Source organism: Cajanus cajan, chromosome 8 (genome assembly GCF_000230855.2).
Source record: "Cajanus cajan strain Asha chromosome 8, NIPB_CcT2T_4, whole genome shotgun sequence".
Lineage (NCBI taxonomy): Eukaryota > Viridiplantae > Streptophyta > Magnoliopsida > Fabales > Fabaceae > Cajanus > Cajanus cajan.
This window is the reverse complement of record NC_138524.1, coordinates 49,729,348-49,751,219: the sequence shown is the minus strand read 5'-3', so window position 1 is coordinate 49,751,219 and position 21,872 is coordinate 49,729,348. Positions and strand designations below refer to the sequence as shown.

Sequence of the window (21,872 nt, the reverse complement as noted above, 5' to 3'; positions counted from 1 at the left end):
CGATAATCGATCCTGGCACCCATCCCGCGACACCCCCAGCACTCAGTCAACTCATGATCAGGGGGAATCATCAGGGTGGTACAAAGAGACAAGAACTCCTCGACCACCTAGCGGAGTCACGACAACAACTCTAGATCGACAGCGATGACAAGGGAAAAAATCGTTCATTCCCGACATCGCTGGAGCTCGGTTACTGGACAACTGGAAGAACTTGGCCTTAGAAAGATATAACGGAACCACTGACCCCGAGGAACACCTTGATGCCTTTGTCACACAAGTCGGTTTATATACCGACGAAGACGCGGTCATGTGCAAGGTCTTTCCTACATCACTAAAAGGACCAGCATTGAGTTGGTTCACAAGACTCCCCCCAGGATCGGTAGATTCGTTTGCAACACTATCTTCTCGATTCGTAATACAATTTGCGATGAGCCGACCCCATCAGCTCACCTCCATCGCGTTGGTCAATATTCGCCAGGATAAGAAAGAACCGCTGAGAACCTTCATGGAACGGTTCTAGAAGATGACCCTATCTATCCGAGACCTAGACCCTGCAGTGGCAATGCACCACCTCACCACGGCATTAAGGCCGGGGCCCTTCGTAAATAGCATGTGTAAGAAGCCACCCCGAGACCTAGATGACCTGAGACAAAGAGCCACCAAGTACATGCAGATGGAAGAGTTGGCCGAGTTCAGGAATCAGAACTGGCCCGACCTCTTCCTTGGGAAGAAAGAAGCAGAAAAGGAGCACCCTCCAAGGTCTCGCCCTCGAGACACGCCTGATAGGGAGAGGAGTATTAGGGGACCTAGATATGCACAGTACACGCCGCTTAACACAAGCAGAGCCAAGGTGTTGGAGCAGGCCTTGGCCACAGAAGTCCTCACGGTCCCCCTCCGTGCTATGACTCCTCCTCACACAGACAAAACCAAAACATGTCAATTTCACAGAAACAGAGGACACACCACCGAGGAGTGCACAGCCCTCCGAGATCGTATTGAAGACCTTGTTAAATCAGGGCATCTTCAGAGCTTCACTCAACCTTCGGGTAGAAAGAGATACGATAGTTATCATGGTAGGAGGGAGTTCAGAAAGGGGAACCGCGAAAGGGCACCTCCGAGGTATAGATCCAGAGAACGTAGCAAATCCCACGAGCGGAGTCATCAGCCTCAAGACCACAATCAGCCAAGAAGAGTGATAAATACAATAGCCGGGGGGTTCGCAGGAGGAGGTGGAACCTCGTCGGCCCGAAAAAGACACCTGAGAGCAATCCGTTCCATAAATGCAATAGAACAGACAAGCTCGATTCATATGCGGCCGATCACGTTTACTAACAAGGATTTCCAAGGAGTCGACCCAGTGCAAGATGACCCTATGGTAATCAGCGTGGAAATCAACAACTGCATTGTGAGAAAGACGCTTGTGGATTAGGGGAGCTTGACCGATATCCTATATTGGAAAACTTTCAAACAGTTAGGCATTCCGGAGCACGAGTTGGTGCCTTACAACGAGCCCTTAGTCGGATTTTCGGGTGAACAAGTAGATACCAGAGGAACAATTGAATTGTACACTTACTTCGGGGATGAACGAGAAGGATGAAGGGTTAAAGTGCGATATGTAGTAGTGCACGCCAACACCTCCTACAATATTTTACTAGGACGACCCTCACTGAACAAGATTCGGGCCATTGTGTCCATCCTGCATTTGGCCATGAAGTTCCCATCCGAAACCGGCACAGTGATCACATTGCATGCTGACCAAAAAATAGCTCGCGAATGTTACTTCGCTAGTCTGAAGATGCCACCCACTCCCAAGCCTTGGCAAGATGTCAATGTAATCGGAGATACCCACAAGGATAGGCCGAGCATGAGCCTAGAACTAGACCCAAGGTCCGACGATGAACATAGAGTCGAACCAGTGGAGACGACAATCCCATTCCAACTAGGGGAAAATGAGGATCAAGTCACCTACTTAAGTTCCCAATTGCCGGAAGCCGAAGCAGAAGACATCAAGCGAATCCTCGCTAGATATTCATATCTATTTCCTTGGAAAGCGGTGGACATGCCGGGCATTGACCCAAATTTTCACTGCCACCGCCTATTAGTATGTCGAGATGCCAAACCAATCGCCCAAAAGAAAAGAAAGATGGGAGGAGAAAGAACTAACACGGTGAAAGAAGAGACAACCAAACTACTCCAGGCGGGATTCATTAGGGGGGTCAAATACTCCACGTGGTTAGCCAATGTGGTAATGGTCAAGAAGGCCAACGACAAATGGCGAATGTGTACAGACTACACAGATCTAAACAAAGCATGCCCGAATGACTCTTATCCCTTGTCGCACATAGACGCATTAGTGGACGGAGCGGCAGGCCATCAAATGCTGAGTTTCCTCGATGCTTATTCCAGGTACAACCAGATACCTATGTATCAACCCGACGAAGGGAAAACAGCGTTCATCACGGACTCCGCAAATTTCTGTTACAAGGTTATGCCGTTCGGCTTGAAAAATGCAGGGGCCACCAATCAGCGACTCATGGACAAGATCTTCCACCAACACATAGGAAAGTGCATGGAAGTATATGTGGATGACATGGTGATCAAGTCTACCTCTGCTGATGACCACATTCGGGATCTTGGAAAAATATTCGATAAAGTAAGGCGGCACCACATGCGCATGTACCCAGCAAAGTGTACCTTTGGAGTCGTCGGTGGAAAGTTCTTGGGTTTTATGTTGTCAAGAAGAGGTATAGAAGCTAATCCTGACAAGTGCCAAGCCATTGTCAACATGAGAAGTCCACGAAATGTGAAGGAAGTACAATGACTAGCCAGGCGCATAGCCTTGCTGGCCAGATTCTTACCATGCATGGCGGACAAATCAAGGCCCATAATGTCCCTATTAAAGAAAACCACCAAGTTCCAATGGACCGAAGAGTGTGAGTCCTCATTCCAAAACTTCAAGACAGTGCTCACCGCGCCACCACTGCTAGCTAAACCGGACCCTCAATTAGACATGATCGTCTACATTGCGGTGTCTGATAAGGCCATCAGCACAGCTCTGGTACAGGAGCGAACGGAACAAATGCCTATATACTTCATCAGCCGAGTCTTGCAAGAAGCAGAAACCCGATACCAACATCTCGAGAAAACGGTCCTGGCTCTGGTACACACAGCCCGACGCCTCCGTCATTATTTCCAAAGCCACAAAATCGTGGTCGAGACAGATAGCCCAATCGTCAAAGTCTTGAGGAAACTCGAACTCGCAGGACGGATGGTCGGCTGGTCCATTGAGTTGTCACAATTTGACATTCGCTTTGAACCAAGAGGGCCCATCAAAGCACAATGCATGGCTGACTTCATAAATGAATTCTCTCCGGAATTGCCAACCGAACCATGCTTGTGGGCTCTACACGTAGATGGATCATCAAACCAGCAAGGCAATGGAGCCGTTGTGATATTGGAGGGTCCGGGTAGCATAGTCATTGAACAATCACTCCGATTCAGTTTTAAAGCTTCTAACAACCAAGCCGGAGTATGAGGCTCTTTTAGCCGGCTTGCGGTTGCCAAACGACCTAGGCATCAAACGGATCAAATGTTGGAGTGATTCACAAGTAGTGACGGGACAAGTCAATGGCACATTCCAAATTAAAGAGCCGACACTACTTCTGTACTTCCATGCATTCCAAAAATTGAAATCTAATTTTGAAGACGTCCACATTGAGTACACACCTCGGGAACTCAACGCAAGAGCCGACCAGTTGGCCAAGCTAGCAAGCAGCAAGAAGACTAGCCACTTGCGCAGCATGATACAGCAAGAACTACAAAGTCCAAGCATCAAGGAAGCCAAATGCTTACACATCCAGCAAGGAAGTCCTAACTGGATGACCGGCATAGTTAACCATGTCTTGACTGGAGAGCTACCCACCGACCCCCTCGAAGCAAAGAATATGCGAACCATGGCCGCACGATATACCTTAGTAGCTGGAGAGCTATATAAGAGGAGCGTCTCGTCCCCCCTTCTGAAATGCTTAACACCTGAACAAGCACATTATGTCCTCTGAGAAATCCACGAAGGCATATGTGGAACTCACTCGGGAGGGCGAACTCTCGCAGCTAAGGTCATCCGGGCCGGTTACTATTGTCCGACTCTAACGGCTGATTGTACCAAGTTTGTTTAACAATGCCAACCGTGTCAACAACACGGACCCCTAACGAATCAACCAGCCGAAGATCTGTACTTCATCACGACCTCATGGCCCTTCTCGGTATTGGGAATGGATATCTTGGGGCCATTCCCGCCAGCAAAAGGACAAGTGAAATTCTTAATAGTGGTCATCGATCACTTCACAAAGTGAATCAAAGCAGAAGCGGTTTCCGTCATCTCAGCGAACAATGTACAAAAGTTCTTCTGGAAAAATGTCATCACCCGATTTGGAGTACCTCATGCTCTCATCACAGACAATGGCCTCCAATCCACGGACAGTCGTTTCAATGAATTTCTTGATGGACTTCAAATCAAACACAGGATGACGTCAGTAGAGAACCCTCAGTCCAATGGTCAAGCCGAAGCAGCAAACAAGGTCATCCTAAGAGAGCTAAAGAGACGGCTCGGACAAGCTAAGGGACAATGGCCCGATCACCTTCCCAAAATCTTGTGGGCATACAGATGCACCCTGCAAAGCTCCACCAAAGAAACGCCCTTTCAGCTAACCTATGGCACGGACACCATGATACCAGTCGAGATTGGAGAACCATCACTAAGGCAGCAACAATTCAGCGAGGAAACCAATGCCGAAGCACTTAGCGTGGAGCTTGATTTGATTGAAGAAACAAGAGATCGCGCACTCATAAACATGGAAGCATGTAGAAAAAGAGCATCCCGGAAACAGAACCAAAGTCCGACCCCGAGAGTTCCACCAAGGCGACCTTGTCTGGAGAGCCACCGGGGAAGCCAGAAAGTACAGGCTCCATGGCAAGTTAGCCGCCAATTGGGACGGACCGTTTCGAGTATGGCACAATCTCAATAATGGAGCTTACAAATTTGAAGAGCTCAATGGGAAGATCGTCCCTCGAACTTGGAATGTCACACACTTGAAGCACTACTTTAGTTAGCAAACATTATGTAATTGTTTCGGTGCACTCTTTTCCTTTTCCCAGGTTTTGTCCTCTTATAAAAATGTGAAAGAGGTTTCTCTGAGAAAAGGTTTTTAACGAGGCACCACATCAATGAAACAAACCCTTTTGAAGGAATACCTTACATTTGCTCTCAAGTTACTCTTAATAGACCAACAACTTGAACCCTCCCGAGTATTCCTACTCGGTCAAGGATGAACAACTTTGAACCCTCCTGAGTACTCCTACTCGGTCAAGGATGAACAACTTTGAACCCTCCCGAGTACTCCAACTCGGTCAAGGATGAACAACTTGAACCCTCCCGAGTACTCCTACTCGGCCAAGGATAAACAAATTTGAACCCTCTCGAGTACTCCTACTCGGCCAAGGATGAACAAATTTGAACCCTCCTGAGTACTCCTACTCAGTCAAGGATGAACAACTTGAACCCTCCCGAGTACTCCTACTCGGTCAAGGATGAACAACTTTGAACCCTCCCGAGTACTCCTACTCGGTCAAGGATGAACAACTTGAACCCTCCCGAGTACTCTTACTCGGCCAAGGATAAACAAATTTGAACCCTCCCGAGTACTCCTACTCGGCCAAGGATGAACAAATTTGAACCCTCCCGAGTACTCCTACTCGGTCAAGGATGAACAACTTGAACCCTACCGAGTACTCCTACTCGGTCAAGGATGAACAACTTTGAACCCTCCCGAGTACTCCTACTCGGTCAAGGATGAACAACTTGAACCCTCCCGAGAACTCCTACTCGGCCAAGGATGGCAACTTGGAACCCTCTCGAGTACTCGTACTCGACCAAGGATGAACAACGTAAACCCTCCCGAGTACCCTCACTCGGTTAAGGATGAACACTACAATCCCTCCCACGTAGAGCACTTGGTTAAGGTTGATTAAGTAAACCCTCCCGACTACCCATACTCGACTAAGGATGAATACTACAATCACTCCCAAGCTGAAACGCATGGCGAAGGTTAATTAAGTAAACCCTCCCGAGTACCCATACTCGGCTAAGGATGAATGCTACAATCTCTCCCAAGATTAAACACTTGGTCAAGGTTAAGCACACCCTCCCGAGTACCCTCACTCGGCTAGGGATGAATACTACAACCTCTCCCAAACTCAAGCGTCACGTGGTTAAGAATGAGATCCTTTTACTATTAGATTAGAAATGAATACTTGAAACGATAAAACATTATCAGCCAATAATAATGATAATAACGTGTTTCATTAAGTACAAGTGTAGGGTATCATCCATAGGAGCACTATCGACCCAATTACAAATCATGCGCAGAAGCATAATCCCAAGAAAGGCAAAAAGAAAGGCATACCCAACCCAAAAAACCCAAAGTTACATGTTCTTCCCCTAAGGCCTCTACTAAACAGCCGATAGGGGGATTAACCCAACACACTACCCAATGTTAGTGGTGTTATTGTCACCATCCTGAGTTCCTTCATCCTGAATGGTAGTCCCAGGATCCTCTCGACTGACCGACCGAATTGGAGCAGCATCATCTGGCTCAGCGTTATCAGTAGGGGTGGGTATATGGACTTGAGTCCGCGGACCGGTCCGTAAGTCCGCAGACTTCACGGATAACGAACCCATTTTTTTAAATTCGTATAATCATACAGACTTTTTAGGCCCGGCCCGTTTAGTCCGCGGATTTTGCGGATTTAATCCGCGAGCCCGCGGATTACCCGTTTAAATGTGGACTCAAATTTTATTATTGAATATGCTTGATTATATTTGATAGATGTAATTGGACTTACAAATATTTTATGTTTGTTTTTAAGATATTAATTAAGACTTTGATGTTTTAAGGTATTTAGACTTTGATGTACTTAGACTTACAAATGTTTTATATTTGTTTGGTTGTGTATTAAGACTTTTAAAGTTTTAAGGTAGTAAGGCTTTAATATTTGGTTAATAGTTGGTATGCTTGGACTTTAAATTTTAAAGACATTGAGACTTAAATATTTCTATTAGAAATTTAGAATGTGTAAACTTTGTTATTTAAGACTTTGATTTATTATTTACAATGTTTGATGTTATTATTAGAAATATATTTATATCATTTTATATGTTTTTTTTCCTCATGTTTTCATAGGTTAAATAAAAGAAAAGAAATTTAAAATCTGAGTCAATATTCATTTAAACAATTCAGATTTAATTGGGCCCGCGGACTTATCCGTTTATCCGCGGGCTTCACGGGCCGGATACGGACTTGAAGATTTAAGTCCATTTATTTCGCGGACTGAATTTATCCGGCCCGTTAAAAATGCGGACTTCGCGGACCGGGCCTTAAACGGGCCGGACCGGTCCGCATACCCAGCCCTAGTTATCAGGCATATCAGCATAATCCATATAGTCGCCCTTATAAAAATCTTTGCTCACATCAAAAGAGAAGTTACCCGGTACAGGACAAAAGTAACTAGCTTGACGAACTGCGTGCATAAACCCCGCTTCATGTTCATGAATAATCTTATCCTCACACTCTTTGCGAAGAGCCTTCAGGGCTTGATCAGCCTCTTCCTTCGCCTTAGCCTCCCGGTTTAGGACCTCTTTTACCTCTTCCACACGCATCCTTTCAGCTTCCTCGGCAGCAACCACTCGTCCCTCGAGATCGGCTAGAGACTCTTTGAGTTTCGCTAGTTCACCTTCAAGGTTAAGCTTCTCAGCCGAAGTCACTTCATGAGCCTCCACCGAATGTTGAAGAGACTGGCGCGTCTCCTCCAATATGTGTCTCAACTTATTAGCTTGAGAAAGAGGCTCCAAGGCCAAGCTCCGAAAGATGGCGATGGCTCGCACTTGCATCTCACAGGCCATGGCCCATTGTGCCAAGGGGCTGGCTGAAGCGAGCATTCGATGTCCCCCCTCAGACAGCAAGTCAGTGCTAATCAGTTTATAAGGTCGAACCTCAGGAGCCAATAAGTCCCGCAAAACTATGGTCGACGGAATCGCCAAATCCGACCGACCACTTTCAATCCGTCTATGCTTGTGAACCCTTAAACTATCTCCCCCTGTGCGAGGGCCATCTCCACTCTTCCTTTTCCCCTTATCCTTCTTCCTCTTAGCTTGATTCTCTGGAAATTCCAAGGCACGAGGGGGGGAACGAGCCTCACCAAAAAAAGCCGCATCATCAACCGCAATGCTTCGATGATCTTCAGCCAAAATGTTGGCAGGGGCCCGATTACGGATAGCTTGTCGATACAAGAGACCCATTCCCCTTTGAGCCATGTACCCTACAACAAAAAACAATTAGGATCAGGCGAAAACGTATACCTAAACAAGGCAATATTAATACATACCGTTCAAATCAAAACGTGGCCGACCAGACTTAGGCAACAAGACCAAAAATCGGGCTGGGATCTCTCGGGGCAACGTGTTCAAAAATTCCAACGATGAGGCCTTGTCTACGCTAAGCATATCAGCCGGATACTCATCATACTTGCATAGCACCTTCGTCCAGTAAAAAGGAAATAGAAGCTTCCTTAGTCTTAAAAATAATTTTTCCCAACCACGGGGTCTATCACTACCTTTATGAAGCCAGACTTGAAACCTTTGAAAGAGGATGTAAATGACTTGAAAAGGGGGAAATCGGCATGCCTTATTAAAGACACCCACTTCACATTCTTACTTGATGGACGGGTGCAGAAAAAACGAAGGAAGAGATCCACAGTAAGCTTTATACAGTGATATTTACAAAGAACCCGAAACGCTTGCATTACGGCCTAACCATTTGGGTGAAGTTGGATGGGGGCCACGTTAAGAACTCGCAACACACCCATTTGAAAGTCATCAAATGGCAACGACACGCCTAGTTCTCTAAACAAGCATTCATATATAGAAAAAAATCAACTTGATCCCCTTGCTTCGCAAGAAAGACCCAATCGGCTTCTCCACGCCCATCCGACCGACATCGTCGCAACATTATTGTGTATGGGTCCGTATCTTCCCAACTCGCTAGTTTGCACCTTCGTAATAACCCTTCCGCGGTAGCCTTCTCATGAAAATGTGAGAAATAAGCTGCGACCCCCATCAACCCACTCCTAGCCGGGAACTTTGCAAGGAGGATACTTTTGTCGAAAGTCTTTAGGTGCCATCTCGGCATCTAGAAGGTCCGACCACGAAGAATCACCCGAGGAGTCCATCGCACCACTTATAGCAATACGCCTTGACAAAACCTCAGATAACTCAGCCTCAAAAGTGGCCGAGTCTCCTATGCTGGACGAAGACCCGCGCAAATGCCCACTTGTAGACATCGTTGACATCCCGAGAGATCCGATCGAACATGCCACACAAACGTACCTAAAATGCAATCCACAAAGCGTAAAGAACAAAGGGAAACACGTCTCGGTATACAGCAACGATCGAAGACCCATCACCATACACCCTTACTTATAGAAGAAGCGTCTCACAATTTTCAATTAATTTCACTTAATCTAACGGTTGCAATTGAATGACATGTCAAATCCATGCACAAATCCCAAATCAATTGAATGGCATGTCAAATTCATGCACGGATACCAAACCATTTCAATGGCATGTCACCATTGCCAATTAATGGCAATTCACGGCCCCACATGGAACAACTAAAACACTTGTTAAATCCAACAATTTCAATCACGAAAAGGCTACACCTGGAGCAACAAAAATTCCTATAATTAGCCAAAAAGTCACGGTCCACGAGGATGGTCACGTTTAGAGGTAATTTTAACCCCTTCCTCGTTCCTTTTCGAGCTTGGAGGGTAGTGTAATAGGAACGGGACAACTCCTTGGATCAGGGGATAAATCAAATAACCCCCATGTGAAGACAAGAAAGTTGGAAAGAAATTGATGATGAAACAATACAAAAACCATTCGGCTATGATGCAAACCGAACACCCATTCGATCTTGGCGTGACCCGAGCATATACACTTAGGTAGTGTTTGTTTTCGGTGAAATACTGTTCACGAGGAAAGAAAGGCCTGAATTGTGTGTGTTTGTTTCCCGTGATTTGGAACGAAAGAAAGGCGAAGAAAAGCGAGGAGAAGCACTGTTGCTCTCCTCGCACAAAAGGGAAGAAAGGAGCTGAAAGCTACGTAGGATTTGTAAAAATCCGAAAATACCCCTTCCATGCATGTGTCATGCAGCAGAGGATTTACGTTCACGTTCTCCACGGGCTGGTGTTGATTCTCGACGTTGGGTGGCTGGTGGTGGCTGGTGGGTGTTGGTGGTGGGTGATTGTGGAAGGAGGTCTTCCATTTAAAGAAAACGAAGGAGCATAATCGATTATGGTTGGTCACATAATCGATTATGGCCTTGCATAATCGATTATGGGTGAGGCATAATCGATTATGCAAGGCCATAATCGATTATGTGGCTAAGCATAATCGATTATGCAGGAATCCGGAACGGCCCCGGAACGGCCCGTTCCAAAAATGCATGTTATGAGAAAAATGCGAAAGCAGAACGGGCGTTCCACTTTTGGAACGGGCCGTTCCACTTTTGGAACGGGGCCGTTCCAGTTTTGGCCTTTGCGAAGTATTTTATATACCCCAGAACGGGCCGTTCCACTTTCGGAACGGACCGTTCTGGGCACAATAATTTGTTATTAATGTTTAATACGTTTATATATATATATATATATATATATATAATATTAATATTTAATATATAATACCTTAAATTAAATATAATTATTTAATATTAATATTTAATTTATATATATTAAATATTTAATATTTAATATATATATATATATAAATTAAATAATATTTAATTGATATATATATATATTAAATATTAAATATTTAATATATATATATATATATATATAAATTAAATATTAATATTAAATAATTATATTTAATTTAGGTATTATATATTAAATATTAACATTAAAAAGTGGAAATATAAAAAAAATAAAGTAATACATGTTTATAAAATTATAATAATAACACTTTCATAAACATTAATAAAATAATGTTACAAAATATAATTATCATAATATATTTTGTTATTATTATTTATTATTATAATTATTATTATTTTCGTTTTTATTAATATTAATATTATTATTTATTATAATTAATATTATTATTATTATTTATTATGATAATATTTATTATTATTTTTATCATTATTTATTATATTTTTAATAAATTATACTTATTAATATAATTTTATTGTAATTATTATTAATTATAATAAATAATATTATACTCATTTTTAATCCAAGGGTAAAAATGTAAATTACATATTCATCTCTTAAATTTTTATTTTTTATCTATCATTAAATTTAAACCAAATATTTAAATTAATTTATTCTTAAATTAATTTTTTAAATTTTTTTAGTTAAAATCTATATATTTATCTTTTAATTATAATAATTATAAACTTTTTTTAGCCTAAGGGCAAAATAGTAATTTTTCACAATTATCAATTAAAAAATTTATTTTTATCTATCAGATCAATCATTTCATTCACAAACTTTCACAAACTTTCTCTACACTTTCCACTCACTTTCCCTTAATCCAAACAACCTCACTTTCTACTCACTTGCCCTTCAAATCTCTCCTTTTCCACTCCCCCTTTTCCATCTTCAAATCCAAACAAAGCCTTAAATCCTAGAGCCTAAGAAATGACATTTCGGGCAGGACGTCAACCGAATACGTAATCGGGCATGGCACAAGCTGAGCACGTGCTCGGCCAATCAATAATAAGTTATCTTCATAATTAATCTGACTCATGTTAATAACAAATTAAATAATAAACATCCACATCATCGGGAATTAAGATTTAGTTTACTAATTATCCAGGTCATAATCAAGAAAGTTCATTAGGCCCAAATATACCACTATAAATAGGAGATTTATGGGACATGAAAAGTAGGTATGATTATTTAATATTACAGTATTTATTGCTCTGTACCGAATATTGACTTGAGCATCGGAGTGCTTTTGCAGGTACTCTCTTTGAAGATAGTATTCGGTCGGCACCGAAGACTTAGAAGACCGCGAAGAAGGAGCAACAAGAGGAGTGTTTCTATGCAGGAACAACACCCTTTACGGGTTTTCATCCTAGCGGGATTTTGTCATGCAATGCTTTTATTCTTCAATTGGGTTTTGTCTTGTAATTCCCTAGAAGCAAGGATTCGTCTATTCTTGATCATTCCTCTTATCCCGACAATTTTCATTTCGTCATAGGAAAGTCTCATTGTTTGAATTGTCGATTTGGGCATGTGATGCCCCCAATTACTGATAAGTATTCCCCAATTTGATGTGTCAGGTTCGCATTTGATTATAGTAATTTTCCATTATTCGGCTAACAAGCACAAATTAAATTTTCCTTTTTATTTTTATTTATTATTTACAAGGAAGGCGTGTTATCTATATGAAACGTAAAATAGAACGCAAAGACACTTGAGAAATTCAACGAATATCATTCTCATTGATTCTTGTTTAGAGAACATCTTTGCATACTATTATATGTGCCTCCCATTTCTAATGAATGTATGCTAATGTACTATCCTACGAGATGCATGATATTTATTTTCTGCCTAAATTTTATCATTTTTTTACTAAAGGTTATGATGCATGATTTTTGCTATTTCTTTTTTTGTTTTTGAAACAAACTATCCTATATGATGCTTTAGAGCTAGGATATACAGAAGAGTGTTAGTTTTTTTTTATTGATATCTGTTTATTTGTCTATAATTCCTCTCTATTTGAAATGAACAAAAAGAGAACACAACAAATGCAACACACATGCTCAAACAAATGTACTCCCGCGGACAGTCACGTTCAAATCCTTGGTCTGTAGTCCTTGTAAGAAAGGTGCATTGTATAGGACGGTTCTAATCTCACTGGTTTTAAGGCCCCCAAGGTGCCCCCATTATGGGGACTCAATATCTCTGTCACCGTTATCTGACAAATTCTAAGGTCTGTCACAGTATTTCAAGCTAGAGTAACCGGTTATCACCTTGAATGTGATTTTCGACAAGGCTCGCAAGCTCCAAGGCCAAACTTGGGCCGGTCGTACGTCAACCACTCCCTATGTTTAATACCCTCATACCCCCGGGTGTAGGGGGAACTGTTGTGTGCAAAGGTTTGTGTACAATTTGTATTCAAGTATGTGCATAATTTAAACAAGAAAACAGATATCAAAGCCAAACAAATAAAGCAAACAAAGTAAAGGAAAAAATATTTAAATTATTATTTTTATTTTATTAACTTCATCAATTAAATGGGCCTGACCCTCGTTAAACTTCCCCAGTGGAGTCGTCATTTGTCACAACCCGAAAATTTTTTATCTCGCGACCTATGGTTTAGACATCCTTTTAAAGATCTCATCAATTAAGGAATGCCCGGACACCAGACTAATCCTTAATTAATGATTTTGAAAATAGAGTTCATGGAGTCGCCACCAATATTTTACTCAAAACATTGGAAAAAAGAAAGGTTTTTTAAAAATCCAATAATGGCCTTGATAACCAGAATTGGGTTTAGGGGTTGGTTACGTATAAAGAAGGTATTAAACACCCCTACAACGCCCTAAATCGGTACCCTATGATGAAGTTAACGTGATAAGAATTAATAAATTAAATATTTAATCCACTTTATTAATGACTATTTACATGCTTGAAATTTAAATTACACAATTGACTCTAAAATGTCTACATGATTGCTTTTATTATAACAAGATTTATAAAAGATAAGAAACAAAAGGAAGAGAAGAAGATTGACTGAAATACCTCTTGAACGAGCTCTATTGAATCTTCAATATGGAGATTTTTAGGCGCTTTTTGGCTACCTTTCACATTACAATATTCCTCACAAAACTCAAGAAATACAATAGGAGGGAGAGAGAGAGAAATTTCAAGCTCTAAGGAGTCTTGGGCAAAATTTTGTGTCCCTGAGAACTGTGCCCGAGCTGTCTATTTATAGACATCAAAAAGTTTCCAGAATGGCCCATTCTGGATCTGACCTTTCTGTGTTAATTTTGTAACTGGAACAGCCTGTTGTGAAACTAGAACGACCCGTTCCAGAGATGAGATTAACACATAATTGGCTAGGCTGGAACGACCGTTCCAAACAAGGGTTTTTAGGCCTTTTTCATAACTTGGAACGACCCGTTCCAGTTAAGGTTTTAACCCTTTTTTAGGAGCTTGGAACGGCCCATTCCAGTTTGGGAATGACCCGTTCCATTTTAGGAACGACCCGTTCCAAACTAGGGTTTTAGGCCCTTTTAGGAACTTGGAACAACCCGTTCCAAATTGGGAACGGCCCGTTCCGGTTTTGCAACAACCCGTTCCAGGCTACTAAAACCAGCTTGTTTGGGCTTTTAGGCCTCCTGATGTGTTGTCCTGTTATTTCCATGCTTCAAGAGCTCTTTTCATTGATAATAGACGTCCATTTCATTGCTTTTGTGGGTCCGGATGAAATTGGGTGTCTACAAGAATTATACAATCAACAGAATTCTTGCATGTCAAGAATCCACTTGAGAAAACCTATCTCAAGATTTCTCTTTCACTCTTTCTTGAGATTCCTTTATCTCAAAAAAGTAACATACCATAGCATACCTAGCTATTCAAACAAGAGTTTAAAGATCATAATTAATACACATGATGTGCAAATTGATCTTCCATAAATAATTATTCAACAATCCTGATTTTCTTGAACTTCTTTCAAGATAACATCTTTCTTGAATTTTCTTTGCTCTTTGATTGTTCTGAAAAATATTTGATCTTCACTCACAAAATGACTTTTAGATCTTGAAAATGTTTTTCTATATTCACTCTTTGATTTCTCTAATCAAATATGTCATCATTCTTTTAAGTTTTTGAAATGAGTTATATTTATAGAGCGAATAAGATTTCAACATTAAAAACTCGTAACAGTAGTAATCTATTACAATTTTTTAATGAAACTAAAATCTGATAAAACAAGAACTGAGGTAATCAATTACAAATCCTGGTAATCAATTATCTCATGTTCTAGGAACCATGGTATTCATTTTTCAGTAGAGGTAATCGATTACCAACTTTGGTAATCGATTATCTTGGTGTTTTGCCAACTTGTTTCACTTGTTTTCACTCAAAAGTCACCATGGTAATCAACTACATGAATAGATAATCGATTATCACAAAAAGGATTTTGAATTCCACTTCAAAACTAAGCTTAAGTAATCTATTACCTCAAATGGTAATCTATTACCTGACTTAATCATGAACTCTTTTGAATGAAAAAAGTTCCATTTTTTGTCAAAACATATTGTAATCTCTTACATTATGTTTTCACATGAAATTAGAAAAATTATGTTGAAATATGAGTTTTACGCTTTCTGAAACAAGATGTACTTTTGAAATTAATTCATCATAATATGCAAACACATCTAAGCCTAAGTCTAATAACAAGCAATACATTATCCTTTTCAACATAGGCCATAAAATAAAAAAATGAATGAAGCAAACTAAACAAAACTATACAAATCTAATGTTAACACCATTAAAACTAAAACATCTTATTCAATGTTCATAAAGATCTTCAAGAGGGGCTTCAGTAATTAACTTAGTAATCAACTCAACAATCACCATAACTTCAACAATCTCAACATAAGAGTCAACTAACCAATTCATATATTTTGTAAAAATACTAAACAAAACCCTTATAGTAAGTATAAATTCCTAGATTAGGGGACTTGGCAGCAATTTTGTGAGAGCCAACTCAAGGAAGGTTTTTTGGTAAGTAAATATTATTACAACATAAACCATTTTTTTACATATGTATTGTTATAACTAATCAATTGCGTTTCCATTATGTATATAATAGGAAAAGATGAGGAAAACAAAGGACCTATTGAAGCTTAATATTTACGCCCACACATTGTCACGTGAAAGATATGTGAAGCTTAGGGAGGATATGATTAAAAATGCTTCTACTTCTTTGAGTGATGGATTAGGGATGCGTCTTATATCCCTACCCATTTGTCATGCCAAATGGAAAAAGGCTCGATCGAGAAATTCAGTGAGTACACATATGAGGAAACCTTGGTTATAGTAGAGAAGATTGTAAGTATCCTCTTTCCCATAAATTTGATGGATTACTAATCATGGATTACTAACATATTTATTTAAATTATTGTGTTGTAAAATGATTTAGAAGAGTAAGCCACGAAGAGGACATTTGGTGAGGAAGGGCGTTAGGACATATTGATGGTTGCCATTGGTCGTCTAGAGCATCTAGGTTGTATTCATACTATTGGATGAGACAAAGACATCAACTCTATGTTTGCACCTCCTTCAACTATGTAGGTTAATATATCATAGATTAGTGATGTTGACTAGGCATGCCTTAAATCTAAATTTCAAGGAGAGATGTATACAAATATGAAGGCAGAGTTGTTAGTAGATCTCATAGAAGAGCTTGCATCAATAGGGCATACCGCATAACCTTCACAAATACCTCCTCCTACTATAGAGATTTACTCTTCTACTAGGGTAGCTAGCACGAAAGGGAGTTGTGTTTCCCCTAATGCATTAAAGGGGGATGTTGCTAATGATACCCCATTAGGCGTGCAATTATACATTGAGCACCCTAGAGTAGTTGGTGGGCATAACTAATGTGCATGTGTTAGGGTCAAATTTTTGACAAACCATTATCCGTTAGTAACATTCCATCAGAAAATTTTGACTTAAGCATCTGTTAAAAATTTTTGTCAAAAATTCTTACATTTTCAACAAATATAAATTCATCGAAAATATTCCATCGGATATAACTTTTCCTACGAATTTTTTTTCCATCGAAAATATAAATTTTCCAACAGATTTGTAGTTGTAAAAAATTATCGACGGATATATCTGTCGAAAATATAAACTTTTCGATAGATTTGTATCCATTGAAAATATAAATTTTTTGACAGATTTGTATTCGTCGAAAATTATCCATCAAAAATATAAATTTTTCGACAGATTTGTATCCATAAAAAATTATTTTTTAGTAAAATCTGTCAAAAATATAAATTTTCCAATAGATTTGTGTCCTTCAAAAATTATCCATCGGTAATATAACTTTTTCTACGAATTTTTTTTCCGTCAAAAATATAAATTTTTCAACAGATTTGTATCCTTCAGAAATTACCAGTTGGTAATTTGCATTTTTCTTGTAGTGCTCCAATCCGTATGCCCACTAAGGAGGTTCAAATAGTGGGATAGGCCTTAGGTACCTTTATTTTGTGACCGAGCATGCTAACTTGGGTCCAATTGTCTAAGATAATTAATGTTTCAATTTACTATATTTAAAATTAATGCCTTAATTTTGTTTTACTAACTTAATAGTTTGTGGATGAGGACATTCCTAAATTTGTGTTGGTAAAAGACCCTCCTCGAACTTCATCATTTTACAATCTTCATTAGTACTTGTCTCTCTTCCATAAGGAAAGTTGAGGGATTACCTTTGGCCTTCATGTTGAAGAAGTTGCATAATAGGAGCCCTTAGATATGTTTTAGGAACAATGTTTGGATGCTTAGACAATGGAGTTTGTCAACTAGTAAAAGGCTAAAGTAATTGGCATCCTCATTTCCAAAGCTACTAGGTTGTGAAGCAATAGGGTCAAACATTGCTTCATGATTGGAGCTCTTAAACAAACCTATCAAGCCTAGCCTTTAACTACCTTCAAGATATAACACTAAAGCCTAAAGTTTGTATAGATTGATGTTTGTAAAGGGAAGAAATGCCCCTCCAAATACATCAAAGAGATAATGTATCTTTGTTATGTTAGAGCTCATCAATATAGAATGTTTGGAATAGATAAAGATTACCCATTCAATTCCATAGGAAGAGGTATTCTTCAAACTCCCATACCACCTACTACAAAACCCTTTCGCACCAACACTCAATACCATTAGTGTTTCATTTTTTGTCTATCCTTCCCTTTTTCCTTTCAATTTTATTGTTAACTTAAATATTAATATCTCTTTTGTTTATACTTATATTGCACATGAGTTTGCAACACAAATTATTCAGTTACCAAACTTATTGAAAGCTATTGGTCCAAAATTTCCTAAAACAATTGTAGAGTTGAAGTCACTTGTCACCATTGTTATTTCTACTTTAGACAAAGAGCATTATATTTGACAAAATTCTGTCAACAAATGCTCCAAGCTTGTGACAAAGCTTTCCAACCATCTTCAATTAGTCTTTTGTTGGTGCCAAAAGGAGAAACTAAAAGAAAAAGGAAAGAAGATAGCTTTATTTCACTAGTGCAAAAATGAACTGTAAAATCGGTTGCTCTTAGTCTTCAAAATTTGTTGTACAATAGATTTTTCTCTCAATAATGTTATAACATGAACACTTTTAAAGTACAATTTTTTTATTTTTAAAGTACAATTTGAAATCAAGTATAAACAATCAATTTTGTATGCCAAGTCCCTCATCGAGATCTTTCCACAATTTGTGACTTGTTGTATTTCATCATGAGATGTATATGTTGAGGCCATACACTAGAGCCATCACCACAAATCCAACCCACCATCGTCCCACCTGTAGAACTATCTTGTTAAGTAGGTCTATTGTCAAGATGAAATCAAAATTTGAATCTAAATAGTCATGAAAATCCACCTACACTCATTGCCAAAGGGGGGTCTACATCACCAATAACACCTGATCTTGTTGCGATTGCTCCTATTGTTGCATAAATTGTAACTAGCACAACTCAACCATTCATGGCATATCAAACACTTCTAGTTACCAACCCTACAAGGTTTGAACACCTACCAATTGCACATGTTCAAGCACAATTCAGTTGCACCTATTCAAACAAAGGCTTAGGTTTAAGCCAATCTGAGGTGAAACACTTATTCACCATCGTCACACCTATTCCAAATCAACAATCAGAAACCCATATGTTAAGTGAAACACTCAACTACCCCTTTGCCATATCGACAACGATCTTTCTCCATCCCTTCATCTAAGATGGAAAAAACTCCCCCTCACACAATAAGATTACCCACATGTCCAAGGATCTTCAACGAAACACACACCCTTTGTACACTTTGCGTCCTTATTTGAAACCAAAATACCTGTAACTTTGTAATTTCATAATGAAATTATATTAGACGTAGTAAAAGGTACATATCTCACATTTTCAAAAGTTTGAATGACATCGTTGTGAAGCTTCATCCTCGTAGTTCCAATGTCTTTAACCTTCATTGTTCCATATTTTCCTAACTTGAACTAACCAAACTCACCATTAGTTTTTAAGGTTTGAAACATTATTTGGTCTCTACAAATATGTTTTGAGGTAGTAGAACTTATTTCCTATTTTAATTTAGCAACTTTCTATATTGTTGCCAAATAGACATTTTCATCATCAAAGTTTTAATTGGGTTATATTAGCTTGGGAATTATTATCATCTATCCTTATAATTCTCAATTTTTAAGGTCCTTTCTCATTTCTTTACATATTAATTTCACATGACCTTTCTTGTGACACCCTTACTACCCCAACACATATATTGTAATAATATAAATAAACTAAGGAAATAAAATTTTCCACATAGGTAAAAGGGTTCACATAAAAACCTTTAGAAACATTCTTCAATATCTAAAATAGTCTGAAATGAAACTTGGAAAATAAAACATAAGAGGTTACAAAATATTTTCAAAATAATAGGTTCAACTCCATATACAAATACAATTCATGTCCTAGAAATCCTCTGCCCCGATGTCACAATATCAGAGCATACCCATAAATCAACTGTTGACATTCTAGATGCCACTCATAGCCCGGATCTTCCTCACCTAAAACATCCACAAGTTGTACGGTGAGAAAAGAAAACATCTATATATATAACACATAAGAAAACACAACATATTATCTCATTATAGCTTAATATTCATAAATATTTCAACATTTCATATTTCAATCAATCATGCATCGTCATCACGTCATAATTCTCAATCACACCATTCATCACAAATCTTGCACTTCACACTATGCCAAGGTCACGCTACCCAATTAACAATCCAAGGCCGTGCTCACCCCTGATATAACACTGTGCCAAGGTCACGATTCCCCTGTAGCATATCTAGCCCAGGGTCGTGCTCACCCCCGACATGTTATTCAAGGTCACGATACCCACGTAACAATCCAGAGTCGTGCTCACCCCTGATATAACAACGTGCCAAGGTCACGTTACCCCTAACCTAGGGCCGTTGATGGAGTAGTTCCTTCCATGGATGATGATAGTGTGATGAAGGGAAGACCTTGCCCTTGATCTAGGTTCACCAAGGGGTAGACAAAGGAAGGTTTTTGTGGGACAAAAGGGAGATAGGCGTGAAAGGAGGTGTTGGGCGGAAGCATATGGTGAAAGGTGTTTGGGTGCTCACAAGGTTGGCTCACTCCAAGTGAAGGTGGAGGCCACTCTAGGTTTCCTACTCTCCAAGGGTGGAGATAGGAGGGGGTTAGACGAATCCAACCTAGTGACTAAGGAAGAGATGTTGAGGCATAAAATGCTCACTCAAAATCTATATATTCCAAAAGTATTTACAAGTGGTGGGGTGTTGGGTATTTATAGGAGGGGAGGCATCTAGGGTTGCATTTGGAGTAGGCAAATGCATTCCAAATGAAATGCAAATGAACCCTAGATGCAACTTGGTGGCCAAGGATGGAATCTATGGGTTTAGATTGGCTATATCTAGGTGCATGATAAGACCATGCAACCTTTGCCCTCCACTTGGGCCTAAGCCTTTCTGACACCAAAAATAGGTCCAAGGTCACCAAAAAATGCGTCACCTCCTAATGTTAAACCCTAGCCCAAAATTAAAACCCTAATCATCTAAAGCACCCCATAATACAAGGGTAAAATGGGAAATACAAGAGAAAATAAATCCTATGACTAAGATACCCCAAAATACAAGGGTAAAATTGGAAATACAAGTAAAATAAATTCTATGACTAAAATACCCCAAAATACAAGGGTAAAATAGGAAATTAAAGACAAGGGCAAAATAGGAATAAAGAAATAAATGCTATAAAACTTAGGAGCTAAGGTTCAAAAATGGCCTTACTATCCCATTCCTCTTGCCTCCTTTAGTATATCTCCTCTTGGTCTTCTCGGCCTTAGTGTTATTCCATCATCCCCTCCCTCTTGAAAAGGATTTGACCTCAAATCAAGAGGTTCTTCATGGTGGACGTTATGACCAACAAAAACATAAAAGTAAGCATGAGAGGTAATAGTATATGATATAGATGGAAAGTGCATCCTAAGAGGAGTGCCACTAAAAATGCTAAAAAGATTTTCTAAACTAAAAAGACTAGACTCCCTAATGCTAAGGATAGGGTCCTCCCCATGATGAAGTCTAGGTGTATAACTAAAACCTAAAAAGTTAAAAAGACTAAAACTATAGCACACTAAAGCACTAGTCCTAAAAACTAAAATATCTTGTTGGAAGTGCCCAATGTAATGACCTAGGTAAGTATTGGAAAATAAAGAAAACTTAACTAAAAAATTACCTAAACAACTTTGTATTGCATAATTTGTTAGATACATATGAGAAAAAGGTGTTAAGGGGAGTTTAGAAAACTCATATAATCTAAGTTTGTCTTGTAGGGAAGTGTCCAAGTTAAGTTCAAATAAGTTTGAACTTCCCTCAAGATCAAAAATAGAAAATAGGACACCATGAGATGTATCCAACAAATCATACCAATCTAAAGTTGGGTGCTTTATGAAGGGAACTAAAGTAGAAAGAGTCTTAAAGA

The 21,872-nt window shown here is 39.4% G+C and overlaps 1 protein-coding gene across 1 annotated transcript; it reads left to right on the top strand.

Annotated features, from left to right (window-relative positions):
- The first annotated feature begins 523 nt into the window (after window positions 1–523).
- LOC145950495 (uncharacterized) lies at window positions 524–1,429 on the top strand. Its single transcript, XM_083061587.1, has one exon. The coding sequence runs from the start codon at window positions 524–526 to the stop codon at window positions 1,427–1,429; it is 906 nt and encodes a 301-aa protein (XP_082917713.1).
- Window positions 1,430–21,872: the final 20,443 nt, after the last annotated feature.